The sequence below is a fragment of the Scylla paramamosain genome, chromosome 13 (genome assembly GCF_035594125.1).
Source record: "Scylla paramamosain isolate STU-SP2022 chromosome 13, ASM3559412v1, whole genome shotgun sequence".
Taxonomy (NCBI): Eukaryota; Metazoa; Arthropoda; class Malacostraca; order Decapoda; family Portunidae; genus Scylla; species Scylla paramamosain.
The window spans coordinates 20,864,585-20,875,180 of record NC_087163.1 but is presented as its reverse complement, the minus strand read 5'-3'; the positions used below and the strand labels follow the sequence as shown (position 1 = coordinate 20,875,180).

General features: G+C 45.5%; 1 protein-coding gene across 1 annotated transcript in view; it reads left to right on the top strand.

Annotated features, from left to right (window-relative positions):
• The first annotated feature begins 1,505 nt into the window (after positions 1–1,505).
• Positions 1,506–10,596, top strand: part of LOC135106491 (collagen alpha-1(I) chain-like) — a 24,502-nt gene continuing 15,411 nt past the window's right edge. Inside the window, exon 1 of the mRNA XM_064015539.1 lies at positions 1,506–1,586. Coding sequence (XP_063871609.1) covers positions 1,575–1,586 — 12 coding nt within the window. The 5' untranslated portion in view covers positions 1,506–1,574. The remainder of the gene's footprint in view (positions 1,587–10,596) is intronic.

Here is a 10,596-nt window from a genome sequence, read left to right as displayed (position 1 = left end):
AGAAGGTTGTGTTGGCATTAGTGTTTATTACTGTGCTTCCTTTCTCTACTCTTCATTATTTCTTCTAATTTTTACATATTTCTACTTCTTAACCTTCATCTTCTGTTAATTTTCAGTAGTGTAATAAAACAACTCACGAATGATTTAATGGCCTGTTCCGGTTATTATGTTGTGTAAATGAGGCTGTGATGGTCCTCAGGGTTAACTGTTTGGTTCTCGATCTTATGTGGGCTCAGGAAAGGGAAGTGGTCAGGTGGTGGTCGTGGTGGTGGTGTCTGTCACGGGAGACGGCCACGTGATACTTACTGGGGCTGTTGTGGTGTAGTGGAATTGTGGTTTGAATAGGAAATGGCTTTAGGTTTGTATAGTAAGGAGTCAGAGGAGATGGCAGTGTTTGGGTGACATGAGACGGCGTGAAGGGGGTGGCATGGAGGTCAGGGTGTGGTCAGAGACAATGGCTGTGGCTATACTGATATTTTAAGCTCTCTACCTCGCCACTAGCATTTCATCATCACTCATCTGCGTCGCTAACATTCATCTCTCGCCCAACCTGTCATCATGCAGGAACGATAAGACCCTGAGAGGAATGTCAATCTGAAGGATGTTCCCCTCATTAAGTCCATTTCCATCTCAATTATTGCATCATCAAGTAAATTGTTCTGTTGTTCATTTTCCACTGGCATCCCATCCATCCTCACCTTGCTAGGGCGCCGAGAGTAAGCGTGCTGTGGACTTAGATGTTGCTGTAGCGTCCTTCTGAGTGTCCTCTTCCCTGGGCACCGCTTACTCAGAGGCTCCCTGATACCTTGCTTGAGCTTCCTCTGTTCCTTGCTCCCGCCTCTTAGCGCCCCACCCGTTCCGCCGCGGCCTTGTCTTCGTGATCCGGGGAGGAGGGAGGAGGAGAGACAGGGGGAGAGGTAGAGGGGTGCAGGGAGGAAGGAGGAGGGGCCTGGGAGGATAGCGCAGTGCTACAGGTTAAGGAAGGAGGAGTTAGGTAAGGCGTTCCGCAGGGCGAGGCTTTTCACATCACCTGTTTTATTTGTTTTTTTTTTCCAGCGTTCCCAGAGGTTTTAGTTAATGGAATTCTGAATGCTTGTCAGGAATAATGTACAGGAGAGACTGGAGAGCATTTACATCGGGTGATAGGTCTGTGTTGCGTCGCGCGGGTAGCAAAGGTGTGTGTTTGGGTGAGTGGCAGCGGTACCTGGTAATTCTCTTAGCTGAGTGTTCATGCCCACCTGACTTGCAGAATGAGCGGCGACGTAAAATCAGTGTCTCCATGGTCCATAGGTGTTATTTTTCACTTTGTTCTCTGTATCTCACACCTGACTTCGTAGTTTGTGCATGGGTGTGTTAGTAGGTCAAGGCGTCACGTGCAAGGATACCCGGGGCTTGTGATGCGTGGCGGAGACAGCGACGAAACATTGCGAACCGCGTCGAGAAGCTGAGGAACAATTGCCACGTCTGTCTTGACACGTCGCAAAAACACGTTCATTGTGCCGACTTATAGAGGCGGTGCTAGAGGAGGGGGAGCTCAGTCCTTTACTCAGTTCCCTCCTGGATTAAACACCGGCATGAGAGCTCCGGTGAGTGCTTGTATCTGCCCCTGCTGCGCCGCCTACAGCCTGCTTGTGTGTGTGTCTTGTGTGCCTCAGTCTTGACGCGGTGCATCCTGGTGCCTATCGCTCGACTTCCACTTCAGCACGAGTTCCCCCTTGACCTTGATACCTCGTTTTCTGTGGTGCGCTCAAGTTGTTACGTTTTCCTCACTAGGATGAAAAGGAAAGTGGTGCCGCCCCCCTTTCAAGAGTAGTGGCCGATGAAGACACGTGCGATACCTCTCCCTCTCCCCTCCTCTCCCTCCCTCTCCCTCCAGCGCCGTCCCATTCCATCCCAGCAGCGTTGAGAGTTATATTTAATTAACGTCATGTATTTTTCCCCTCTATCACGTCCGTTTCCCGTCTCAGGTAGCGCACGTGTGAAAGTGAGTGAGAGAGAGAGAGAGAGAGAGAGAGAGAGAGAGAGAGAGAGAGAGAGAGAGAGAGAGAGAGAGAGGTCGACGGATTGATTTAATGACACCGTAAAAGAGAGAGAGAGAGAGAGAGAGAGAGAGAGAGAGAGAGAGAGAGAGAGAGAGAGAGAGAATATTGTTTGGTCATCTTACGTTGACCTCGCCGCCTGGGAAAGTGGAAAGACGGGTTACTCAAAGGAAAAATGAGGTCATCTGGATTACCTCCCCTACCTCCCTCTCCTCCCTCCTCTCCCTCCCCTCCTTTACCTCCCCTCCCTTCCCTCCACTCACTTTCATTATTATTTAGCTTCGTGATGCCTTTGCTGATGCGCTGAACTTAATGATCTTGCAAAAAAAAAAAAAAAAAAAGAAACTGACCTCATTTTAATTTCCTCTGCATTGGTACTTTTCCTCGTTTTTTTTTTTCCCCTCCTGAATCTGTGGGTAATTTGGGTTTCTCTCTCTCTCTCTCTCTCTCTCTCTCTCTCTCTCTCTCTCTCTCTCTCTCTCTCTCTCTCTCTCTCTCTCTCTCTCTCTCTCTCTCTCTCTCTCTCTCTCTCTCTTGCTTTGCTGGTTTATAAGTTCATTCTTAACTAATTAATACTCTTTTTCCGTCCTTATTTTCCTTTATGTTCTTTTGGGACCGTTTATTATCCTTGCTTTGATTTGTTTAAGTGTTTGTTTGTCTGCCTGTATGCTTGTCTGTTACTTACTTCCCAGCTGTTTTTTTTTTCTGTTTGTTTGCATTGCTGAAAGATTTTATGTTCCTTTCATCCTATTCCTTCATTTCTCGTTCCCTCATCCTGTTCCCCATTTTTTTTTTTTTGTGTGTGTGTGTGTGTTTTCTTTTCCTACCCCTTATTTTCTCTGGTACGGTCGGCCATAATTCGCTGTGGTTATATTATCTATTGCATATGTGTCTGTGTTCCCGAGAGTATGTAGGTGTGCGTGTTTTTGCCTCCCTTTCCTCTACCTGTTCAGCCTTGCCATTTATTGCTGTACATACCTATATTCTCTCTCTCTCTCTCTCTCTCTCTCTCTCTCTCTCTCTCTCTCTCTCTCTCGTTTCCTCTCTCCTTCCCTTCACTCCTTCGCTTCCTCACAGTCACCACCTGGCCAGGCTCAGGAATAAACCAACCATTAGGTCGATTAGAATCTCTCTCTCTCTCTCTCTCTCTCTCTCTCTCTCTCTCTCTCTCTCTCTCTCTCTCTCTCTCTCTCTCTCTCTCTCTCTCTCACCTATTACCTTTTTTTCCTTATATGTCAATGTTTTCTGTGCGCATTGTGCTTCAGAAAACAAACCAAACAAATGTTGATCTGATAAAACAATGAGAGCTTACTGATATTTCCTGTGAAGTTGTATATTATCTTTTCATTTGTCTCACCTTTTATTCCGGCCGTAATTCTTAATCTCTTCTATTTTATCGTTTATCCGCATCACGAGTTTGCAGTGTAGAGGAATTGAAAAATATCATTAACTTAATTGCACCTGCTTTGGTATTTAGTAATTGTTTTGAGTGTGCTGCGTAACTGTGATGGCTAAAGTGCACATTTATGATTCGAATACTCTGAGCGCCACTGCCATGCTGCTCTTACTCAGTGGAATTGTTTAATCTTGTGCAGAGAGAGAGGGAGAGAGAGGGAGAGAGGGGGAGGGCAATTTTGTAGCTTACGTGTCTTAAATCCAGTTCTTTCAATCTCCCACTGCTTCTCTTATTCTCCCTCTGTTCCTCATTTCCTCTTTTCCTTCCTGTATACCTCTTTCTCTTTCTGTTCCTCTCTTCCTTCCTCTGTTCCTCTCTTTCTCTATTCCCCTGTTCCTCCCTTTATATCTCTCTTCCTCCTTCTGCTCCTCTCTTCTTCCCTCTACTCTCTTCCTCTCTTTCCTCTTCCTTCCTCTATTCCTCCCTCTATACCTCTCTTCCTCCCTCTTTTCCTCTCTTCCTCTCTTTACTCCTCTCTTCCTTCCTCTTTTCCTCTCTTCCTCCCTCTTCTCCTCCTTTCCATCCTCTGCTTCTCTCTCCCCATACTCCTCTCCTCTCTACTCCTCTCTTCCTCCCCTATACATCTCTTTCTCCCCCTACTCCTCTCTTCCTCTCCCTATACCTCTTCCTCCCTCTACGCCTCTCTTCCTCCCACTCTCCCTCATTCCTCTGAAGCGTCAAAAAAACATGATATCGCTTTAGTATTTCCGTAAAAGGGACGCAAACAGACGGGCGAGCAGATAAACAGATAGACAGAGCAGGTAAACAGACAGTCCCAGAAGCAAACAGAGAAGATAATAAGAGAAACAGAGTGAGACAGAGACGAACAAAGACCAGGAAACAAAAAAAAAATATATAGAATATAAAAGACATAAAAAAAGAAACCAAGAGGAATAATAGATGAAAGAAAATGTGAAGGAATATGAAAAGAAAGAGAAAATATAAATAAAACAGGCAAACGGACACAAAGAAACAAGGAAGAAATTATATAAACTCTCTCTCTCTCTCTCTCTCTCTCTCTCTCTCTCTCTCTCTCTCTCTCTCTCTCTCTCTCTCTCTCTCTCTCGTGTAATGGGCGTTATTAGTCACTCAGGCTTCTATAATTACACTTTGCACACCTTGATTTTTCTTGAGGTGTGATGCAACGCGAGAAACGGGACTTGCCTGCTGGAGGAATGCTATTGTTCCTCCTCCTCCTCCTCCTCCTCCTCCTCCTCCTCCTCCTCCTCCTCCTCCTCCTCCTCCTCCTCCTCCTCCTGCGGCGACTTTATCTTCAACTTTTCTAATTTCTATTCCCTCTGTGTGTGTGTGTGTGTGTGTGTGTGTGTGTGTGTGTGTGTGTGTGTGTGTGTGTGTGTGTGTGTGTGTGTGTGTTGTTTACCTATTCTAGAACGTCAAGGACACGACACTTTCTGTCTGTAGTCTACTTGTGTTTCTCTCTCTCTCTCTCTCTCTCTCTCTCTCTCTCTCTCTCTCTCTCTCTCTCTCTCTCTCTCTCTCTCTCTCTCTCTCTCTCTACCCCTCCGTATCGAATTACATACCCATTTCTTCCATCGTTACATCTTTGTCCTTGATCCTCCTCCTCCTCCTCCTCCTCCTCCTCCTCCTCCTCCTCCTCCTTTCTTTCATTGTCTTGCTAGTGCCTTCCTTTACTTCCTGTCTCATGGTATCCATATCTCTCTCTTTTCCTCCTCCTCCTCCTCCTCCTCCTCCTCCTCCTCCTCCGCCTCCTCCTCCTCCTCCTCCTCCTCCTCCTCCTCCTCCTCACACACCATGAGTCACTCCCCACGCCCTCCGATTTATATTGACACAACCTCCCATGACTTGTGCACGTTCACCACGCCCACACACACACACACACACACACACACACACACACACACACAGCAGGATATTACCCGTAAAGGCGTAGCACCATAAATGCCAATGTCACTTTTACTACCTTTCATAATTACTATTTCTTTTTTCTTCTTTTTTTTTTTTTTTCTTCCGAATGGTTGTAACTTCACATTCCTGCTTGCTACTTGCGTATGTGAATGATTTAATTTAGTGATATCTTCTGGTGGTATTGTCCTGATTCTCTCTCTCTCTCTCTCTCTCTCTCTCTCTCTCTCTCTCTCTCTCTCTCTCTCTCTCTCTCTCTCTCTCTCTCTCTCTCTCTCTCTCTCTCTCTCTCTCTCTCTCTCTCTCTCTCTCTCTCTCTCTCTCTCTCTCTCTCTCACGTGGTTATTATTATGGTGTTGACGGCCAGATTAGAATACACCAGGAGCCTTGATTTACTTTATATGGTTATCACTTCCTCCTCCTCCTCCTCAACCTCAACCTCCGTCACCACCAAATACTCCCCCGCCTCATTATTCACCTCCTTCCTTCTACACCATAAGCCACTCCTACTCCTAAAACGTCTGCTTCTTCCTCCTACACTTCCTACTACTACTACTACTATTACTACTACTACTACCACTACTACTACTACTGATAATAATAATAATAATAATAATAATAACAACAATAGGAAGATGATTAGTAGTAATTTCTTTCGTTCTTCCTCTTCATTCTCTCTTCCTGCTCCTCTTCTCACCAGTTTTTTTTTCTCTCTCTCTCTTTCTCTTTCGTCTCTCTTCTCTCTCTCTCTCTCTCTTTCTTGACCAACTCATCTTCGTCTGACCTTTTAATTAATCGAGCAGCAGGTCACATGAGCGAGGTGTGGCCGGACGGGAAGAGGGTCAGGGAGGGCAGGTGAGACGAGAGGAGGAAGAAAGTACGATGCTGTTCTAGGAGGAGGAGGAGGAGGAGGAGGAGGGGGAGGGGGAGGAGGAGTTGATGTGGTTTGTTGGCACTTCCTGCTTGATATTACTCGATCGATTATCATTATTTAGTTACCGCACGTGAGCCAAGATCGTATGAGAGAGAGAGAGAGAGAGAGAGAGAGAGAGAGAGAGAGAGAGAGAGAGAGAGAGAGAGAGAGAGAGAGAGAGAGAGAGAGAGAGAGAGAGAGAGAGACGGTGCAGACACAGAGAGGTATGCAAACAAACACACAGACATGATAAACTGTGACCCAGACGAGCTGCCCACCAAAACAAAAATTAGAATAAAAAATATATGTAAAAATGAAAAAAAACGAAAAATATGGAGTTCTGATTGTATAAAAAGAATAGATAAGAGTGAAAATACCTGATATGGCGGGATGAAAGCAGAGAGAGAGAGAGAGAGAGAGAGAGAGAGAGAGAGAGAGAGAGAGAGAGAGAGAGAGACATAATTCAGGGAGTGGAAAATAAAAGAGGAGATGAAGGAGGCGTGAAAAATAAATTGCAAGAACAATAGAATGCAATGATGTAGAGGGAGAGAGAAAGAGGGAGGAGAGGAATAAAAAAAGAAATATGGAAGAGAGGAAATAGTAGACTGCAGAAATGGGGGAACGTGACGAAGGGCTAGCAAAGAACGAGCGAAAGATGATAATAAAGAGATGCCAATAAATAGGCGTGGATAAAAGAAAGACGGTGATAATAATTTGTAAATGTGGGTATGGAGGAAACAGAGAATATATTAGATTCATGTCGCACACACACACACACACACACACACACACACACACACACACACACACACACACACACACACACACACACACACACACACACACACACACACACACACACGAACTTGTCATCTCAACTTCGTCACCATAAGTTGTGAACGAACAGATAGTTACTCTCTCTCTCTCTCTCTCTCTCTCTCTCTCTCTCTCTCTCTCTCTCTCTCTCTCTCTCTCTCTCTCTCTCTCTCTCTCTCTCTCTCTCTCTCTCTCAAGGGAGGAGAAGGATATTATCTCCCTATATCCTTCCTCTCCCTTGTGACATCCCTTCCTCTCCCTTCCTCTTCCTTCCTCTTTTCCCTTGAGAGGAAGGAGAGGAGAAAGGGAAGGAGGTAATAATTTTCTTACCTTGCATTTACCTTCAGTTTTTTTTCATACCTCACTTTTACTCCCTCTCTCTTTTTCTACCTTTCTCCTTTCCTTTAGCAAGAGATATAATCAACCTGCATTTGTTACCTGCTCATAAATCTTTCTACCTACTTCCCTCTTATCTGTTTGCATTGCCTTTACACCTCTCTCCCTCTCTCTCTCTTTCTCTCTCTTTTCCCTGTCTCTTTCTCTCTTCCTCACTCCCTCCTTTTGCCTCTGTATAAAACCTTCTGCTACATTCATTGCGTGTGTCAGTTCCTTTTTTTTTTTTTTCTCTCTCCTTTTCATCTCTCTATCTATCTTTCTATTGTTTATTCTTCCTTGCTTTCTATTTCTTTCCACTCCTTCACAGTTGCTTCTCTTTTCCTTTCTAGCAAGTTCGTCTCTCTCCTCTCTCTCTCTCTCTCTCTCTCTCTCTCTCTCTGCTCTCTCTCTCTCTCCTCTCTCTCTCTCTTCTCTCTCTCTCTCTCAAAGCAGCCTAGCCACACCCACTAACTTGTATGACCTCCTTTCATTTTGCTATCTAAGTATGGAGAGAACTTTCGCTCTTTCCTCCTCCTCTCTCTTTCTCTCCTTCCTTTCCTCTTCATCATCCTTTTTTTCTTCGTCTTTTATTTTCTGCCGCTGCCTGGTCGTTGTATTCATTCCTCTTGCACGCTCTTTTTTCATTTCCTTCAGTGCTTACTAATCATGCCACCTCATTTCACTTCCTCTTCTTCTTCTTCTTCCTCCTCCTCCTCCTCCTCCTCCTCCTCCTCCTCCTTCTCCTCCTCCTCCTCCTCCTCCTCCTCCTCTTCCTCCTCCTCCTGTACGTTTTTCTGTTCCCATTTCCTTCCTCTTATTTTTCTTTTTGCTTTTCTCCCCCTTATTTTTTTTTCCAGTCTCTCTTCCATTTGCTTCTTCATTCCTCCCTTCTTCTCACTCTCCTCCTCCTCCTCCTCTCCTCCTCCTCCTCCTCCTCCTCCTCCTCCTCCTCCTCCTCCTCCTCCTCCTCTTCCTTTTCCCTTCCCTTCCTCTCTTTTTTTTCCTCATCACTTTGCCTTCCTTCTCTTCCTCTTAATTCTCCATCCTCTTCCTTTTCCCTTCCCTTTTGCTTCCTCATCTTTCCTTCCTTTTCCTTCCCAGCCTCCTCCTCCTCCTCCTCCTCCTCCTCCTCCTCCTCCTCCTCCTCCTCCTCCTCCTCCTCCTCCTCCTCCTCCTCCTCGGCAGCAAATAACATGGTGACTTGTGTATCGGGTAAAGATCAGCCGCTGCCTCCTCCGATGGCCTTGAGTTTACCTGAGTCCCCCTATTTTTTCGTTACGTTTTCTATAATAAAGCGCGTCAAGGAGAGTAACTGACCGCAATAAAGACAGGAGCACAAACAAATAACAGGGGATAAACGTGAACAGAGAGAGAGAGAGAGAGAGAGAGAGAGAGAGAGAGAGAGAGAGAGAGAGAGAGAGAGAGAGAGAGAGAGAGAGACGTACTTTTTATTTACATTTCATCACGTATTCATAAATTCTTCAAGTACAAATAGCTGTTGTTTATTTATATTTGTTTTTCTGAAGCCTAATTTTTTTTGTCTTGTATGGTTTCTTCCCCCCTCACAACTTCTCTCCTACTGTTCTTCTGTTCTTTCCTTTGTATCCCCTTTGCGTTCCCTTGTGTTCTGTCTCACCCACCCCTCGCTTCCCCCCAGAGCCCCTCCCACATCTCCCACATCTCCCCACAACCTTCTTTCCTCCCTCCTCTCTCTCTCTCTCTCTCTCTCTCTCTCTCTCTCTCTCTCTCTCTCTCTCCTCTCTCTCTCTCTCTCTCTCTCTCTCTCTCTCTCTCTCTCTCTCTCTCTCCTCCTGTAAAGTAAATCCAAGTGTTTGGTGGGATGGGAAGAAAAAAAAAAAAAACACGTAAGGAACACGAAGAGGAGATGAAACAACGGAAGAAAAATGAAGAAGAAAAAAAGAAAGATAGAAGGAAGAAATGCATTATGACTACGAAAGTGAATGACTAACTAACTGACTAACTGACTAACTGACTTATTGACTGACTGACTGACTGACTATTTGGTGACTCAGCAAACGAGGTCAAACAGCTACGTGAAAGGAATTGAGATCTGGGCTTCTGGGGCGGAGGGGGTCGAGGCAGAGGTGAGACACGCACGAGGCAAGAAGGGAATGCAATCCAGAGCAATATTTATAAAGGAATTACGGGATGTGGAAAGTGAATATGGGACCGGAGTTCTGGGACAGGGCGAGGTTGGGGCAAGAAACAGGGTGGGATTGGGCGTGGTGGGCTCAGGCAGGGCAGGGACGGGGCGGAGGGGGCGAGACAGGGCAAGGAGGGAAACTTAGGTAACCAGGAAGAAAATGATGACAAATATAAATATCGAAGTATTAGCTAAACCATCAAGGTGAGTGAGTGTAAGGTGAGACAGGTAAACATTTGATTTAATTACGAGCTTGAGGTTGCGGAGTTATTGCTTAATTTTTCTCATACTTCAGAGGTCACGTGATAGTTTTACTGAATGTTTTATACTTTGCTGCGGGGATTATTGAATTTCCCGGTATCCTTTGCGTTTTAATTTCATTACGTAATCACCTAAAATTCGAGCAGAGTTATTGCCTCACGCCCAGCATGCTTTTGAGGCCACGCTGTGTTAGCATCATTACTTCTGCCAGGGATCATTCAATTTCATGACACCATTTGCATTTTTTTTTTTTCATTACGCAATCATCGCTATTTTCCCTCAGCCACACCTTCCTCTCACCTTCTCCTTCCTAATCCAGTACATCCGGGAATATAAACAGAAATCGTGACCGTCACACTCGTTAACCTTCGCAAACAAAAGACGATCTAGAGGTACCTTGGCTTAAGTGCGATTTAATACCTCTTCGTGATCGTGCGGAGTTATGGTAGTTTTGTCCCTGGTTTCGCGCGAAGAATTTCCCCTCCACCCCCCCCCCCTCGTGGTAACTTGAGACAGTCTGCGCTGCTTGTTTTTGTTCCGCGTGTAAAGTTCCGCGTGACTTGGAGGGAAACAGTGGCGGCGACCCGTGACACTTCCATGTTCCTCCTTAATGAAGTTGCCTTTTCCCTCGTTTTCTTTTGTTTTTGCACCTCCTTCCGTCTCCTTCCCTGGCACTTCCCTTACTTCT